This window comes from Elgaria multicarinata, chromosome 8 (genome assembly GCF_023053635.1).
Source record: "Elgaria multicarinata webbii isolate HBS135686 ecotype San Diego chromosome 8, rElgMul1.1.pri, whole genome shotgun sequence".
Lineage (NCBI taxonomy): Eukaryota > Metazoa > Chordata > Lepidosauria > Squamata > Anguidae > Elgaria > Elgaria multicarinata.
This window is the reverse complement of record NC_086178.1, coordinates 29963886-29982301: the sequence shown is the minus strand read 5'-3', so window position 1 is coordinate 29982301 and position 18416 is coordinate 29963886. Positions and strand designations below refer to the sequence as shown.

General features: G+C 42.1%; 2 protein-coding genes across 2 annotated transcripts in view; one reads left to right on the top strand and one right to left on the bottom strand.

The window, feature by feature from the left end:
* Window positions 1–4931, top strand: part of KCNAB1 (potassium voltage-gated channel subfamily A regulatory beta subunit 1) — a 196397-nt gene extending 191466 nt beyond the window's left edge. Inside the window, exons 13-14 of the mRNA XM_063131470.1 lie at window positions 4500–4588; window positions 4789–4931. Of these exons, the coding sequence (XP_062987540.1) occupies window positions 4500–4588; window positions 4789–4878 (179 nt within the window). The 3' untranslated portion in view covers window positions 4879–4931. The remainder of the gene's footprint in view (window positions 1–4499; window positions 4589–4788) is intronic.
* A 5451-nt stretch (window positions 4932–10382) lies between these two features.
* Window positions 10383–17816, bottom strand: SSR3 (signal sequence receptor subunit 3). The gene is made up of 5 exons (XM_063132060.1): window positions 17567–17816; window positions 14770–14896; window positions 13079–13177; window positions 12083–12214; window positions 10383–10864 (listed from the first exon to the last, which is right to left on the bottom strand). The coding sequence occupies exons 1-5, from the start codon at window positions 17727–17729 to the stop codon at window positions 10798–10800; spliced, it is 588 nt and encodes a 195-aa protein (XP_062988130.1). The 5' UTR covers window positions 17730–17816; the 3' UTR covers window positions 10383–10797.
* Window positions 17817–18416: the final 600 nt, after the last annotated feature.

Below are 18416 nucleotides of genomic sequence, written 5' to 3'. Positions count from 1 at the left end.
CTGAGACAATTCATACTTCACACTGAGGTGGAGCACAGCTTGAGACCTGATTAAACGACAGTAACTGGTGTGGGATAATTGCATTTCTGAAATGTGCAAAGAACTGTCCAATGACCAGCATATGCTCATGTACAGGAAGATGGTGATGATGACGATGAAAAGCTTTTACTGCCTCTCTAACACTCAGTAAAGATAGCATACTGAATCCTGTTAGGGTGGCCACTTATGCATCACCAAAAAAGAGGAAACCCATCTCCAAAAAAAAAAAAAAAAAGACATAAAGGCAGGGATGTGCATAAAAAATTGAATATGCTAATATGCACACCCTTAGAAATAATTGAAGTAGAAATATAAAATTTACTATAAATTTACTATGGGGAAGAACTGTGACCAGGCGAGATGTCTGCCTGCTCAGTCTGCCACCCAGGTGCTAACTATAGATGAGCAACTTAAAGGCCAACAACAATAAAAGGAATTTATAAACACCTAGAAAAGGCAACGCAAGACCAAAAAAAGAAAAAGAAGACACATTCACCAGTGTTTATGGTTCTGGACACATTTTGTGAATGTCTCTTTATCATTTGTTTTAAATTTGTATTTTTATTTTTTTTATGTTCACTGTTTTAACTTTTGTAAACCTTGCAGAGAGCTTCGGCTATGGGGCGGTATATAAATTTAATAAATAAATAAATAAAGGGCAATTCATAAGCAAGGGCTTCTCAAAACAATTTGGAAATGTGAAGTGGTGAATTGCCCTTGATTTCTGATTGCCTTTTTGTGTGTGTCTTGCACCTTCAAGGCCCCTCCTCTTCCTTCCCATGGTTCTTTATCTTCAAAAGGATATCTCTTTAAATAGTGGCCAGACCTTTGTAAAGTAGGACACATGGCCACCAGTCCTACATCCTAGGTCTTTCAGGCCAAAGTTCAACACACTGGCCACTGGCCCCGCACAGGTTCTCAATATAGTAATTCTGAGCTGCTGTGACTTTGTGCTCACATGGCCCTCCCAATATGAATACAAACTAAATCTACAGTTGACCTACTGAGGCCTTGAGTAATATCATTAAATATTTTTCTTCCATTTCAGTCCACGAACAAAATGAAACTTAAAAAGGACATTCCCTTGGGGTAATATAGAGCCTTGCAAAGGGTACATCCAAAGTGACAGCTCATTCTAGCCTAGCTTTCCGCTTCAGGGAGCTGTGACTTAAAATTAGTGATTGTTGCCTAGTTGAAGATAAATAACCATCAAGATAGCAGAAGTTTGTAAGAACAGAATTCCAGGGGTCTGAGACCATTGTCAGTCTGAAATTCCATCTGCTTTATGGAGAAACGTGCTCTGAAAAAGAGATATGCACAGATTTATAAACAGAATGGCCCGCAAGCATTTAAAGCTATGAATTCAAAATATTTAAAAGCTCTTCCTGACCTTTGGTGGCTTTTTGCTGAAAAAATGGCCAGGGGATAGAGGGGGAAATACTTTAATTGGTCTATAAGTTAAATGTTTGCAGCTGTGTTGGCCCATTAGGATAACAATTCTAATCAAGAGGATAATACCATTATTAGGACCGACGGACCAAAAAACCAAGAAGTTATTAAACGATCCGCAAGCTTTGTAGGACGCATCTTCAGGCTGGAAGCTATGTTAAATAAACATAGCAGAGAGAGAGAGATGTGGGGGGGTTTGTGGGGGAGGGGGGCGGCACACTAGAAAAGTTCCAGTGTGGGCCATGGTGTAGTTTCAGAATTAAAATGGAAACTTTTCTTTCATAACTCATGGGATTATGAGCTCCATCACACCAGCGTTTTATCGCACTCTCGTCATGCCTGGTGTGCAGATTTGCAGCACGATACTCATATGATGCCGTGCCTGTCTTGCTGACACCCCGCCTCTTCCCCAGCCTTTTCTGTCTTTTCCTAGAATGCCTAAAGTCTGGATTATTTTCCCTAAGTGTGTTTTCCTTTGTTGGGGGCATGTGCTGTGACAGGAGCCTTGCTGTTGGCTTGAATGGATTGCACCAGGTCCTGGCAGGGAAAAGTGATCTCTCCCAACAGCCAGCTCCAAGCCTCAATATTAAACCAAAACCTTGCATCCCAAGCTCTAAAGCATTTTTTAAAAATTGTACAATGCCCAAATCTCTGCAGATTGTACTCCCTCAGTTCCCCCAAAGCACCAAACTAAAAGGTCGCTCCATTTTTGTCGGGCAGAAGGGTGGTCTGCTTGAAGTACTCATCTGACAGGACCTGTCTTGTTAAAAGGGGGGAGGAGCAACCAATGAACTGGAGAGAGAAAGAGAAGGGGCGGGGCGGAACGGAAGAGCAAACAAGCAAAAGAAAATTGGAGGTAAAAAACACGGAGACAAAGCAGGGGGGAGATTACGCATGATGGAGCCCTATATGTATGTGATGGGATTGTATTACGGATGTGGGAGGCAGCCCATGTTGCAAATATGTTCCTGGTCTTATGTGTGGGCCATAACTGTACTTGCCTGTCTATGCAATGCAGATATATACAGAGTCATCCTAGATTCCACTGCAGAACTCTATCATCTTTAGGCAAAAGTGATCTCCATTTTTATGGACGAGAGCAACAGAGTTGGACTGGCAACTGCTATGAAATAATCAGCAGCAGCGCTGTGTGCGTGTTTTTTCGCCTTTTGTCACAGGCGTCTCTCCCAGCAGCTGGGCAGCGCTGATTGACTCAGGCTGGTAAAATATAGCTAACACAGCACAGAAATTCAAGAGGCCATTAATCATTTTTAACTGTGCTGTCTTTTTCTTTGCCTAGCCAAAGACACAATTTAAATGTTTCATATCAATGATGGGGTAGCACATAAACAATCCTACGGAGTTTAAATACCCTTCGGGACATCACTCCTGATCCTAACAGGGTTTTGTTTTTTGTTTTGTTTTAAACAATCCATTAATGCAGTCAGTGCAGGAATAACTTCTTAAAATCACATGATGGAAGCTGGAAAGCTATTTCACTGCTTTGCAAATCAGGGAAGGAAGGAATGTCTCATGACTTGCTGTCAGGGAGAAAGTGAAGGACATTTCTTGATGACGCCAAACATTTCATGGATGAAAGAAGTTACAGAGTGTGACTGCATAGAATAAGTTTCAGTCCGCCTCTCACCCTCTCCTTTGAACTAATAATGTTATGTATGGTTGTTTGCTAAAATACTTGTATCCCAGTCTTCCAATCAGAAAGCAGTTAACAGTCAGAGTCATACCTCAACAAGCAGTAGGCTATGGAACAGGGTGCACAAGTGGGTTAAGAGGTGCACAAGGCTGGCCTAAGGCATTTTGTTGCCTAAGGGAAAACAATAAATGGCACCCCACCCCCAAGTCATCCCCATCCAATAAGAACCCCATCAAGGGTCCCCATCCAGAAGAGCCACCACGTGCATCATCGTCCAAGATGCGCCTGTGCATATATTCATGTGAAGGATCATCACGCCAGTCAATATACACAGATTGGAGGAATGGAGTTACAAAACTTCAGAGTGGGTGCTTTCCCTGTGAGGGCTCAGAGTTCTAGCTTGTCACATGGGAGGGTACCATTATGGGGTTGGCTGGGGCATGCTGGGAGTTGTAGTCCAACAGATCTGGAGGGCACCAAGTCAGGGAAGGCTGCACGAAGGAATAGAAATTTCAATGGGGAATGAGCCTTTTCCCCCCGATGACATTTCTTTAACGTGCAAAGTGCCACACAGTTTCTTATCTTGCTATCAAGGCATTTGGTGCCCCCACTCCATGTGTAGAAGCTGAAAGGGCCAGCAGTTGAATCTTACTTCAATGCCAGAAAGGGGCATGCCATCTTCTACCACATCTGAGGCCAGCAGGGTAATTTAGAGAGGGGAGGGGAGGCATTGTGGCACATGCACAGCTCTGCCCTCCTACAGAAGGCCATTGCTGTAGGGCTCTGGAGGACCAGCAGGAGGCGGCTGTGGCTGAGCTGCCCTTCAGGAAATCTACTAGGGCAGTTGCATCCCTCTGCCTAATGGCAGGGCCAGCCCTCCTTGCTATCACAACAATGCTAGAAGGCTTTTTGGGTGTGATGTGTGCCGATTTAGCAGGCGTATTGCTGACAAAACCTTCCATCTTGAAATGTCCTTATCAGACTAGGGATGTCAGAGAAATTGGCAACAGAGTCAAATGTGTTTGGATTTCTATGAATCCTGCAGATTCCTTTTTCCAGATTGCACAGATTCCGCAGACTGTTTGGTGTGTGTTTTAACTTTTAGTGGGAGATTTGCACAGCTACACATTTGTGCTACTGTGCAATTGCACAAATGTGCATTTGCAAACAAACTGAATTCTCATACCAAAAATATCTGGTTCTATCAACAAGCACACAACAGAAGGCACCTGACAATGCACAAAACATAGGCAGAAGGGATTTTGCAAAATCCGTACACCCCTTGACAACTGCATGAGATGGGACTCTGGATGGTTCTGCCCACCACCTAACAGCCATGTGCTTTCTGTCTTCCCAGCATGGTGTCTACGTAATGAGGGTGTAAGTTCTGTTCTCCTTGGATCTTCCAATCCGGAGCAACTAATAGAGAATCTTGGTGCCATACAGGTAAGTATAAAACCCTTCTGTGTGATTAACAATAGGATTTTTTGTTAATTACTTTAAATGTATATACATTTTGTAAATTGAACATATCACAGAATTCAGCTGTTCTTGAGCTGCTTCAGAGCAGGATCATAATTTAATATATATATTTAAAGCACAGACTAACCCTGGGTAAAACACATGTCTGCTTCTTACGCCCACAGGTTCTTCCGAAGATGACATCCCACATCGTGAATGAGATCGATAATATTTTGGGGAACAAGCCTTTCAGCAAGAAGGACTACAGATCCTAATACATTGCATGATTAAACTGGACTGCATGGCTAAAATAGTGCTCCGTACATAGTACAGTACTGAGTCAAAACTATCCTGTTAGAATTATTCAGCAGTGGTTCTTCAAGGTGGTGTGCTCCGCTCAAATTCAACAGCACAGCCGGTCTCCCTAAATAACAGATCATCTTTGCTTCTTCTTTTTTAAAAAATATATTATTAAAGACTTGAGTTTCGATCCAACTCTCAACTCCAGTCAATGAGCACAGCTCAGCAGGAGCTTCTCCTGTGCAAGCCTCAATGGAATGAATGAAATATGCACGACATGCACTAACATTCAATTCAATAGAGCTTGTGCAAGAGAACTTCCCACCAGGTCGTGTCCCCATTGATTCTTACTTTTCCTCTTGGGACTTCCTATTTATGCAGTGAAAATACACATGTAAAGAAACAATAAAAGATTTCTAGGGTTTAGGTACTTAGAAATTAAAAGAAGGATGTACAGATATATTTTTTCAATGAACAAAAAGCCAGATACAGTTAAAGACATATTACTAAACAATTTCAAGTGTAAAGATGCTTCAAGCTATCACAAGGATGAGCAAGTTCAGGTTTTTCCATTTGCATTTTTTTTTATGCTGAATTGAGTTCTAGATAACTAGTCTAGTTTGGGCTCTGGCTGGAAAAAGGGCTTTCCATTTAAAAGCAGAAAAATTAATTAAGGAATTACAGCGATTGGCATGTACGTCTGCTAGTTATTTTAGGATTTTAGACTTGTTTGTATTTGCACTTTCCTTTAAAAAAAATAAGAGAGAGTGAAAGGAAGCTTGATCTAGCCAAAGCTAAGCACTATGGTTAGACAGGAAAAAGGCCTATAAAAGTCATAGGCCTTTTTTCCTGTCTAAACAAGCATAGGATTGTATCTTTAGACTGATGCACTCTTCTCTGGGAGTAAGACTTATTGAAATAGCGGGACTTACTTCTGAGCAAACATTCACAGGTCTGCAGTGTTAAGCAAGGTTAACAATGGAATCCTTTGCACATCTACTCGGAAATGAACATCCTTGGTTCAATGGAGCATACACCAATCTCAAGGCTTATAGGATTGCAGACTGTTTGTGAGCCTGCAGGCAGGGTCTATCTTGTTTATATTGATCTTAACTAAGCAGCTTTGGGAACTTTGGGGGGCCAAAGAGCAAGGTAAAGATGCTTTAAATAAATTAAGAATATGCTTTACACTCCCATTGAAATAATAGGACTTAAAATGCTTAACCTTGCCTGGATTGTCCCCATTATCTATAGTGCAAAAAAAAAAAAAAGTGAAGGGACAAAGCCTGCAATGCTTCACTTTATTAAAGCCAAGCACCAACAATATAAACAGAGTCACATCTGATTCAAGATGCTTAAGATCAGGCTGAATGTGCAACAGAATCTTAGCTAAGTAAATCAAATTAAGATCAAAATTACTGCTGCTACAAAAAATGGAAATCAACATGCCATAATTAGATGCTTTTATTTAAACCTGCTTTTCTTTTGGCAGCTTGTAGACATAGCTACTGCAACTTTGATTATTCAAACTTATTATAATGTATAAAGAATGTACATAATGTGCAGTTGTTGTACACTTTTTCTGAAGACCAGATATGCACCTAGGTGAAAGGGTTTCGTTTTCTATCCCTTATGCTGGGATCCCATGATTGTGAGGGGTTTTGGAAAGCCAGATTGGGAGGACTTCCATCATAATTGAGTGAAATCCCCACCCCTTACATTTGTACACTGTATTTATGATTGTTACAGTATTGGGGGTGAACATATGAAAAGGAGGACAGGGCTCCTGCATCTTTAACAGTTGCATAGAAAAGGGAATTTCAGCAGGGGTCATTTGTATGCATGCAGCACCTGGTGACATTCCCTCTTCATCACAACAGTTAAAAGCTGCAGGAGCCCTGCCCTCTTTTGTAGAATAACCAGATACAAGAGAGCCCAGGGCTCCTGCAGCTTCAATGGTTGTGATGAAGAGGGAATGACACCTCTTGAAATTCCCTTTTCTATACAACTGTGACAGATACAGGAGCCCTGACCTCCTTTTCATATGGTTACCCTGTATAGGCTGGACCCAAAACTCACAACTCTCCTCTCATCCATGACTTCCATGGTTTTCAGTTATCCTGTGCTGGCTAAGAGAGAACAAGCAAGCACTGAACATAACATATATATGATGAAGCCAACTATCGGTTTTGTGCATGCACCTGTAGTGGCACGCCAAAAGTTGCAGCCTTCCATTTGCACAACACTGCCCTTTTGTAGCAGTGTGGCTACAAAACAATTTATAAGCTGATTTGTGGAAATAGGTCCATATGCATTTGCAGTGTGCGTTTGTCCTAGAACTCGCACACAATCCTCCACTAGGAGCTCTTGAAAATAATTGAAAACAGATTTGTGCTGGGTTTGGTTATAATGCAAGTAGAAAGATCTCTCCTACCTTCTCTCTATACTCCAGCCTGTTCTGCTACATTTGCCTGGCACTGTATACATGGTTGCATTCGACTGTTGAATAGCCCATAGTGGTGGGACCCCACTGATTAGTGAATACAGATTTTTTGTTTACATAATTTTGAGATTAAAGCACCATTTCAGTCCAAGGCACCCGACTAGCTACTAATCATGCTTCCATCACCCACTGCTGTTCATGAGCATTTTGTTCCTGCGGGCAACGAAGACTTTATCATGGTTCTTTTCTTTCTTTGACGAGTGAGAATTAGCATTGTCAACACAGCAGCTTTCATTGTGTCTTTGTTGCCTCTGTGGGGGGAGGGGCCTTACAGAGGCCCACCCTGGGTTTGAGAACCATTGTTTTAAAAGATACAATCATGTACAATTGGGTGGGTCGCCTTAGGGTTATCAAGTCAGGCCAGGGACCATCACATTTCCATGTAATTCGACAAATAACCTTGTATTTCATTCCACAGAATGAATGCTGAAGGACAGGCACTAATGGTACAATACTATGCATTTTTACTCAAAAATAAGTCTTAGTGGGGCTTACTCCCAGGTAAGTGTGCATAGGATTGCAGCCAAAGGCCCAGAATACTCAAGTGCTATAGCATGCTGAATACCCACTCCCACACCCGCCTTTCTCTTGTTGAACAGTGTCGGCAATGTTATTTCAGATTACCTGTGGCACATCACCATTTTGCAGATGAGTCTGGATTGAGGCAAGCAATCTCCAGACCAAAACCTGCTTTCATAAGCAAGTTCACCCTTGCTGGCTAAGAGCAAATGAAAGTGCTCCATGTACACAATGACTTATTCTCCTTTGTAATAAAAAAAGGGGGGACGTATACACTATTATGCTCATGTATGCTACTCCTGGTCTAGGGATCAGAGCTTCAAGCTTCCTTCCCTTCCTGAATCAGCTTCCTCTGTTCATTTCAATGGAAGTCATAGGCCTACGTGCACATTATTTACCAAAGATTTAACCAGCCACTGAAACTACCAGGGAAATACTTACATGGAGCTCTGGATTAAGGCAAGGAACATTTCCTTTTTCAAAGAGTTTGGTGTGCAACTGAAGTTCCTGAATTACAATCCCTTATCAGTATGTACCTTGCATTTGAATTTTTCATCTGACAATCCCATGAAAGAGAGTTTAACTACCGAAGGCAATGGAATTTTAAGGGATGTAACTTCTCCTTTTAATGTGTGTAAACAAATTAATGATCTGTATAAATGAATCCAGCTGCTGTATACTAGGAACTGCTTTCTATTTCTGCTTGGACAAAATAAAGGCATTTTGTGCACCTAACTTTGGATCCATTAAGCTGCCGTGGGGAGTGGGGGAACCTACATTGTTCTGATTAAAATAGCACTCAGTCTTTCATTTATTATCAAAATCAATTCATGATTTCCCCCCCAGTGCAGACAATCACATTAAGCAAAGTGCATATTATCAAAGAAAAAACTATCCATTTGTCTTCGAGAGCCCTGTGGTGCTTAAGACAAAGTTAAAACACACACTATTGCATAACGAGATATTCAGTTGCTGGCATTTCAACAGCGACTGTTAACGTATTTTACTTGAAGGAATAGTTTGATTCCTTTAGAGATGCATTTTCCCCAGCAATTTGATGTTTTTCTTCAAATTCGAAGTACATTATGTGCACAATTCTAAAAATTACAATTATGCAGTTGTTTAAAGAGATCATGGAGTTTTTAATGAGTTCATGAAATGTGTTTCTGTCTTGATGCTATTTCATGCTCAAAAATTCTGTTGGTTGTGCATGAGCAACATCCCATGATCCAATATATACAAGTGATCACTATGCATTCACAAATGGTAAAAATTTGGTGCTTTTCTGAAAAAAAATACACCATTGGTCAGCTAGGCTTACAGGTATACCGTTTCATTTTGGTTGTCAAGTTGCTGCTACATCTATCCTACATATGTGATTTCTTTAGATCATGATCTATAACAAAGTAAGGATGCCAGTGTTCATCATCTCCTACGGCAGGCAAACATAACTCCTCTTAATTGGGTACTTCTCTTTTACTGAGCTTCCAGCCGCTCATTGCTATATCTTCATTCCTTGCTTCCATCTGCTTGTTATAGGATTTTTTTTAAAAAATGTTACATTTATATCCTGTTTTTCTTCTTGCAAGGAACCCAAGGTGGCTTACAGAGTCCTCCTCCTCTCCATTTTATCCTAACAAGAACCCTGTGAGGTAGGTTGGGCTAAGAGTCTGTGACTGGCCCAAAGTCACCCAGTGAGCTTCATAGCTGAGTGGGGACCAGAACCCGGATCTTCAAATCCCAGTCTAACACTCTATAAGCCTGTTAAACAGAATTTGCTTCATTGAATTTATCAAGATAGTTTTAAGAGGCACACATGCAGTTCCATTAAAAGAGAAACACATGGCTGAATTAGAGTATTTGAATTAATCTTACTCGAATTTACTATATGGGGAGCTCAATGTTAATTGAACTAGAAGTACTTTTATTGAAAGGTATTTCATCATTGGTAACTGCTGTGAATTAACAGGCTTGGCTAATCAATATAAGAGAAATCGACATTTTCAGTGGTTTGCACACCAAGAGAAGTGAAAAACTTTTCAATAGTGAAAGCAACACCTAAGAATTCCTTACCAGTGAAATTAAATTACTCAGAACAGGACATTTAGGCTATGCTCCTAAATACACTGAAGAACATAAGAAGAGCTATGCTAGATTAGACCAAAGGCCTATCTGGTCTAGCATTCTATCCCACATTGACCAACCACAAGCCTATAGGAAGCCCCCAAACAGGACATGAACTCAATTTAGCAGCTTCCTGGTCATGTTTCATAGAAACTGGTATTGCAACTTACTAGAAAGTAAATCCCAATGAAGACAAGGGAACACTGCTGAGTAAACATGGAAAGGATCACACTATCAGGCTACAATTGTATGCACACTTCCAATAGGATTGCACTGTAAGAGGCAGAAATATATCAAAACCACATTAGATCTACAAGAGAATAAACATAAGACTCTTTTTAAAAGCTTTTATTCAAACATGGATACAAAATGCTAAGGGACATACTCACTTTTGCAGCCACCAACGCTTGTCTCACTGACAGATAAAGGGGACAAAAGATGCGTGACAAATATTTCCCTTACAGAACTGCAGCCACTTTCTGTGTGCCTCACAACTGATATTTTTGGAACCCAACATTCCACAGAGGTTTTAACTGCCAAAAATATTTTGGATTGTTTTATGGGCCTAAATTGGAATACATGATGTACTCATTTCAGCTATGTTATTTTACAAAGGAACTGTAATCTCTATCTCCATCCCATCTTTTGTAAAAAAAAAAAACATTTTCAAGTTATAGAAAAAAGGCAACCCCTTCCTATCCATACAGTTGAATGTGACTAGAGTAAACATCCCCCTAAATGATTCCTCCTATTTTGAGCCGGTAGATAGTAAAGCAATCAATCCAGAAGAAGTGCTGATGGAGAGGATGTAGTTTCTGAAAAGGCAACATGTCAAGGATGAAAGACAAACATCTAAGAAGGTAAGTATATTTTCCAAAGCTCACTAACTATGACAGCTGCTGAGGGGCAATTTGTGGTCCTCTAGATTTTTTGGCCTACAACTACCATCAGCCCAAATCAGCATAAGCCAAGGGTGGGGAATCATAGGAACTGCAAGCCAAAACATCTAGAAGGCCACAAGCTGCCTATCCCTTGCTAAACAAACAGGAGAAAACAGTACTTCTAAAGGCAGATGCAGCACCAAGGTCTGATTCCGGTAAAGGGGGGAAAGCTGGGCTCTTGCAGCAGCTGTAGCAGTGCTAATAAACTGAGTTTGTCTGAGACCAGTGCAGAAAAGATCTCCGTTTGTAGGTTACTTCTGGCTCTGCGAAGACAGACCCAGTTTACACAAGTACAAGGTAGTAAGCATGCTGGTCCCACCGCCTGATTGATCAAGCTGCAAATGTGATGAGCAAAACAAGCAGGGATGCAGTTGTTTTGATGTATGATCATGATGTATGATCTGGGATTTCTGATTTGTTGGGGGGGGGGGGGGAGACACAGTTAATTTTGGATTGTCTGTCCCTAAACAACACAGAAATACTGATTCATACGTTGCGGGTGTCCCTGAGTGATTGGGTGGTGCAAACCACCACACTTGCTCCTGCATCATTCACAATAATCCAAGATTTTTTAAAAAGCCTGAGTTGTTGTGACATCCAGAATACTGCATACCCGATGGCAGATGCAATGGGAAGCATTTTTCTGAATGCTTTTCTTTTGGAGGGGAGGGGATCTGAAAAGATGAGGACAAGGAACTTTTCAAAAAACAGGAAATGGAATGTCTTAAGTACCTCCACTGCTGTTAAAGCTTTCAGTCTCTAACACTGTAGTTGACTTCTAACAGAGTAGCATCACAGTACTGCCAATACATATGGATCTACTACTGATTGAAGTTTTCTTTGCTTTTGCCTTTCAGTGGATGGTGCATCTTGGTGATTAGGAGCTATTTGTTCTACAGTTGCTGGGGCATGCGCAATTTACTGGCCTTGGATGTCTATCCCTAAAGAATATAGACAATTCCAAGCGAATTGGGAGTGGGGGACTGGACTTGATGGCCTTATAGGCCCCTTCCAACTCTACTATTCTATGATTCTATGACTCTACTTGAGCCCTCTATTTAAAACTACCTGAAATCAGTGAAAAAAGGATACACTGTGGGATTGAAGTTCTTCAGCACAAAAAAGGAGGCAACAATGATTAAGACCAGGAAGAGTGTGTTGTTGTAGAAGATAGAGAATGTTGTTGCTTCGTAGTCTGCCACTTCATTCTTCTTCCACAAAATTCTGCAGAGGCAAAAGTGGTGTTTCAAACATTTCCATGTTAGTAACATTAAGTATCTTGGAACGTCACAGAAGAATCTGGCTTTTCTCCTCTCCAAATTCCAGTAGAAACGGATATTAAATTCCCCACTTACAAAGTGTAAAACGCATAAACTGGAATTTCTGTGCAACTTGGCCCAGTCCCATGTAACTAGCTGTAAATAGAAGAGCCCAGGGTTTTCTCTGAAAATGCAGTTACACGGCTGCATGCAACCTCTCACATCACAGAATTTTTACCAGCTGCTGTCTGCTTAAAGCTGGCTAGCAACAGAGATGGTTTTCCCAACACAACCCTCTAAAGTGGATTTTGTTTCTAACTCTTAGGTCCACAGTCATCTTTCACAAAGGTACATAATGCAGTCTTAATAAAGTAAAATAAAGTCTCCTGCTAGGAACTCCTGACATTATGAAGAATGAACAGCTTAGTTCTGAGAGGTAACGACCAGTCTCAAGAGCCACTGAGTACTGCCAAGTGATCAATTCAACACCACTGAAATGCTTTTAGGAAAGCAAACACTTTAAAAAGCATTTCTAATGTATCAAGTTATGTAAAATAATGAGGAGTATAGGGCCTCTCTAAAATAAAACAAACACCAATCTGCTTTTAAAAAAAAACACTGTTCAATGATATCTGAATACTGCTGACCAAAACTAACAAACTGCAGATCCCCAAGCCAAATAGACATAAGATGTGGGAATCAGCAAGCCAACGCCAAACAAACTCAAAACCAGAGATAAATCCCCCATTATGAGAGGGGTGGAACAGACACCCTGCAAACAAGGCTGTATAACACATTTAAGGTATATTGCAACACTTCTCCAAATTACCTCTCATCCTTCTCCTTACGCGACATCTTCCTATTGTCTGCTTCAGAAAGCTTGCGAGTGACTTCTTTGGAAACAGCATCTTCCCTCTTCTGGGCTACTCTGAAAAGAAAAGCATTAACAATCCCAATGTTTATGAAGTGTTTAGAATAGGTTTAAGGATTACGATCAGTTTTAGAAAATGCCTTCCTGTTACAACAAAATGATCATCATAGAAGTGCCATGCCAGGAGGCGTGGATGTGGGGTGGAGGTCCCACGGCTGATGTTGTGGAGGGACAAAGCCAGCAAGCCTTTATCTCCCACAATTCAGGTCAGATTTCACAGGTTCAGAGGTGCAGGCAGCATATTCCAACCGTGAAGGGTCAGTTATTAGGAGGATCCTACTGGTAGCAGGATGTGTTAATGTGCTTATTCCACTCTGTGGTCCTGAGAACGGTGACCAAGAGGCCATTGGATCTCCCCCTCCAAGGTTGGAGTCAGAGCTCTGATCTCAGAGGGGGAGTTCCAATCTCTGGTCACCCCCAGCTCACATAAAATTTCACAGCTCTTACCTCCCTGGCATTAGCGCTCTGACATCAGAAGAGGTGAACACTGAGTGAATCATAAGAGTGGCATGATCAGAGCGGGAAATGTTCTGAATACCCAGTATTCGAAGTCCTTCAAGTGGTCCACCATGCCCCCAATACGGAGGAATGTTTAGGACAGTTTTCCTTCCTTGTGTTCACAAGGGAAGGAAAAACAACGTGAGGAAAGAAGCAGCTCCCTCCCTTTCCAACCTGCCGGTAGGAGCTCGGCCAGGCTTTGGGAATGCTGGAGTGCTCAGGACTTAAAATATTTGGGTAGAGCGATCCTATTGCTAACCCAACATGAGAAGCAAACACAAGAAAGCACCTTCACTGGGTGCTGCCTAATTCTGGAACTGTCTTGCTTCAGGGACCCTTCAAAATGTGAATCTGGCTCAGTTCAGACAACACATCAGTGGACAACACATTTGTCAATGCAATGTGAGAACTCCACTCAACGGTTGAGATTTTAGTAATTACTCCCCACACAACATGTTCTAACTCCACTGATGTGTGACTGTGGGCTACCATGGAATTGAGTAAAATCCATCACAACGTTTGATTAACAGTTCCTCCGCCCTCTCTCTTCCCCCAGTCCTCCCAATGGCATCCTATCAGCCGTTGTTGCAAAAAAAAAACCCAACAATCCTGGTGGCTCTCCTAGAGCAGCACTCATTCTTTTTGCCACTCTTGCTAGGGAACTCTGTACCCAGTGGGGAAAAGTCAACGCAACAGAAAACTCCATGGAGCCTTCCACACAACACAATGGTCGTGCAGGAACTCTCCTCTGCACAGCATGGATATTCTGCATGGAGTGTTTTCCAAAATAAACCTCCACCGTTGCATGGAGTTTTCCCGCCAGACAACACATTTCACAATGGTGTGTAAAAACTCCACCATGGAGTTCTAAAAACACTGTTGCGAAACATGTTGTCTGAACTGAGCCTCTGAGTATCTTTCACAATTACAGCAAGGCTGATTTGCAATGGTTTTTAACAGTCAATATGAAGTAGCTAGGGGGATACCAACAGTATGTTATCTAGGTTAGCAACTTTTCCTTTTCTTTTTTACTAGAGCAGTATACATTTTAATCCTCAGCAGATAATGAAACAAACTTTGCAAATGCTTACTTGTGTTTAAGAACAAACTTTACGTTCTTGTAGGCAAAAGCAACCAGATATGTACTGACAAGGGTCATTACACTGTAGAGGACTGCAGACTGAACAAGATCCATGTGCCATATCCTCCAGTACAGCCCTAAGGAAAAGGATTTTTAAGATGGTTAAGAATTTTTAAGCCTCCACAGTAAGTAGAACTGCAAGCCAAACATCAGATCTTCAACATGCTAATGGCTAGATTCAGTAAAGAAGTTACCAGCTTGACATGTTGTCTTACCGTTAAACTTTCCCCATTCATTCAAACCATAAAAACATGCATACCCAATGTGTGGAAATCTTTCTAGAACACATTCAATAATTATATGCTCACTCCTTTGTCACAACAACTTTTAGAAAGGCAACAAATGAATACAGAAAAGGGAACATCTGGAGTTAAAAAGAGTGTTTTTAGGACTTCCCCTTGATAAAGTCTCAACAACTAACCTAACGCAACATTTGCAGCAAAGTATTCTGCAGATTTATACTTCAGCGTGTTGGTTCACATGGTTAAAGTCTACTTATTGATGCAATTCCTGAATAGAATGTGAGAAGTGCCTCACCCACAGCGAAACATCAGTCACTTTTAGTGTCACAGTGGCTGGAGAAAGTACCACTGTAATTGTAAAAACCAGGGCCACATTACTGGTGCTGTGTCCACTGGATGATCTGGTTCAAATGAAATATTTTTTACAAAGTCATTGAACATGCGTACAATCATGAATGACTTGAGAGGCATTGTGTGTGGAGCTCATTGTGAGAACATTTGTTTTCTTTACTACACTTTAACTAGACTGCTATCATAGCAAAGCACAAAAAAAGTGTAGTATTGCCATCTAGTGGTCTATTACTGTATTTCTTCAATTGTAAGACACCATCGATTGTAAGACGCACACTAATTTCAGTACCACCAACAGGGGAAAAAAACCTAAAACACACTCGCGATTCTAAGACGCACCCCATTTTTAGAGATGTTTATATGCGGAAAAAAGTGTGTCTTAGAATCGAAGAAATAGGGTAGATAGATCCTTCATAAAAGTTTATAATTTTGTTTCTTTGAGTCAAATCAACTCCCTGCCACCTTTAACCAAACATGAAATTAGCAGTTTTCAGCAACTTTATCATTCTGATTGGAACCAAAGTAACTCTGATATGTTACAAACTATCCTTCGTATTTTCTGCCAGTCTCAATCATCACTGGGCTGGAGAAGTGCCTAGCATTCCACACTGAGCTCTGCTTTATTCTATGCTATCTAAAGCAGGGATGGGAAACCTGTGGATGATATTGGACCCCAAGTCCCAACAGCTGCAGCTAGCATGGCCAAAGACCAGGGATAATAGGAGGTGGAGTCCTACAACACCTTGAGGGAAATCCCTGATGGAAATCCTTCCCCACTCTTGATCACGCCCATAATGTGGACATGACAAATGTAGCAAATTAATGTCTGTAAGAGATCTCAGCACACAACACCATTTCTGGAAATATTACATATTCCACTTTAATACTAAAACACAGCTGCTGCAAGACAGAAAGCTTCTAGTACACATGCTTCCTAAGTTAACCTCATTCAATGCATGAAGGACCAAAGAACTTAAACATGTTTTCCATGGATAAACCCTCCAACCCCAGTTCAATCTCTGGCATCTCCAGGGAAAGTACCTCACATAGCAGAGCTAGGAAAGACCTCTGCCCAAAACTCTAGAGAGCTGCTGCCAGTTCGTGTGTGTAGCATATACTAAGCTAAATAGTGAGACGAGAGCCAGTGCTGAACTAGGACTTGGGAGATTCAGATTCTGGTCTACACTCAGCAATGAAGTTCAGTTTGGGCCAGTCACTGACTCTCAGCCTAACCTACCTCACAGAGTTGTTGTGAGGATAAAATGGAGAGGAGGACCATGAAAGTCACCTTGAGTTCCTTGGAGGAAGAACGGTGAGATAATTAAAGTAGTAATAATAATTAAGACATGTTTGTCTCAATATAAAGCAGCTTCATAGGGCATATACGTATATTTCTAAACAGAAGATACAAGATTATACATGCAATAATACAACCACCGTAAGGCAATCTATGGATGCAACACTCACAACCTACTGGAAGTGAGACATACATTGCTGCCTTAAACACAGTTATTACTGTTATTTGTTCCCAAACCTTTTCACAATTCACTAAAAGAAGAAAGTGTACTCAAAGAACATTCAATGGAATATTAAAGCAACCAATACAATGCAATATTAAAGCAACCAATACCACCAATTTAAGATTCTGCATTACTGAAAACAATCACAACTTCCCCTTTTGATAATCCTGTCTGGCCAATAGATGCCAATTTCATGACTCTCCAAATTTAGCAGAGTAGGAGGAGAGGAATAAGATGGATGAGCATAAAAAGGAGGAACAGCAGCAGCTTTGAACTAAAGAGCAGAAGCTCTTACCCAGATTTGCCCTAGGGGAACCTTTCTCAGATATTTCGGACTACAACTCCCAGCATTCCTGACACTTGCCCATGTTGGCTGGGGCTAATGGGAGTTGAAGTCCAAGCCACCTGAAGGCCCAGGTTGAGGGAGGAGGCCCCCTCCCCACCAGGAGGGCTTAGCTGTGGGAGGAACAAAATCCCAACGGGTGAAGCCGAGCCCACGTCACCACATCTCCACAACTGGAGAAGCGTCGCCTGTTGAATTCCGGCCTGCGGTGGGGCTGACGAAGGCGGAGCCGCCCTGCCAAGGACGAAAAGGGGAGACGTGGCAACCTCGCCCGTCCTTTCCCTCACTCACAGATAGGGATGGCGGACACGATGAACGCGTTGCCGAAGAAGAGCGCCGAAGACTTGGCCGAGAGGTTGCGGCTGAAGTCTTGCAGGAGCAGCTCCTCCTCCGACTGCTGCCGAGCCCCGCCGCTACTGCTGCCGCTACTGCTGCTGCCGCCCTTGGGAGCCATCGCGGGCCCCTTCCGCCGCCTTCACGGATCGAGCTCAAAGAAAGACCGAGACTGACCCCGCGCAGCTCCCGTACACGCCAGCAAGCCTACGCGAAGCCCAGCCCTGGGAGGTGGGACTTCCCTAACCCGACGCCCGCTCCCTCACGAGTACTTCCGGTATCACGCCGCGTTCGTTCGGGGTTTTCCTCTTCTTTTTCTTCTCCATACGCCGCTCTGCTTTTCGAAAGTAGAGAAGCCGTTATTGGAAGAACAACAGATATTAAGGAAATACAGTTTTGTTTTATTTTTATTTTTTTAAAAAAGACATTTACCGGAAAGCGCATCGGACGAGTCGATAAAACTTCCGGGTCAGCAGTTCCTCGCTGACGTGTCTTTGGATTGGTTTTGGGGGCGGGGTTTGTCCATTCAGTCGTGTGGTTGGTGCGTTTCTCCATAGCGGGGCCAAACGTGGAGGAGGCGTGGCCTTGGAGAGCCGCCGGTGCGAATGTCGCTTAAGGCGCTGCAGAGAGGAGCCAGTGGAGGCTGGTGGCTCCTATGTCAGTGGGGCTGTAGATCCGCTCTGGGTTTCAGTCAGAACAAGCCAGAACTCTAATGGAGCTTTCCAAGGTGCTGAACCTATTTCCCTACCAATGGATTCAGCACCTTGGATAGCTCCATTATCATTATTTATTTATTTATTTATCTAGC

Excerpts from the sequence above, each read along its gene's own strand:
- SSR3 (XM_063132060.1), bottom strand. The coding sequence starts at position 17,729 with ATGGCTCCCAAGGGCGGCAGCAGCAGTAGCGGCAGCAGTAGCGGCGGG. Across the intron at positions 14,897-17,566 it reads CGTGTCCGCCATCCCTATCT|GGCTGTACTGGAGGATATGG; the intron begins GTGAGTGAGGGA and ends CCTTTTCCTTAG. Across the intron at positions 13,178-14,769 it reads AAGTTTGTTCTTAAACACAA|AGTAGCCCAGAAGAGGGAAG; the intron begins GTAAGCATTTGC and ends TTTTCTTTTCAG.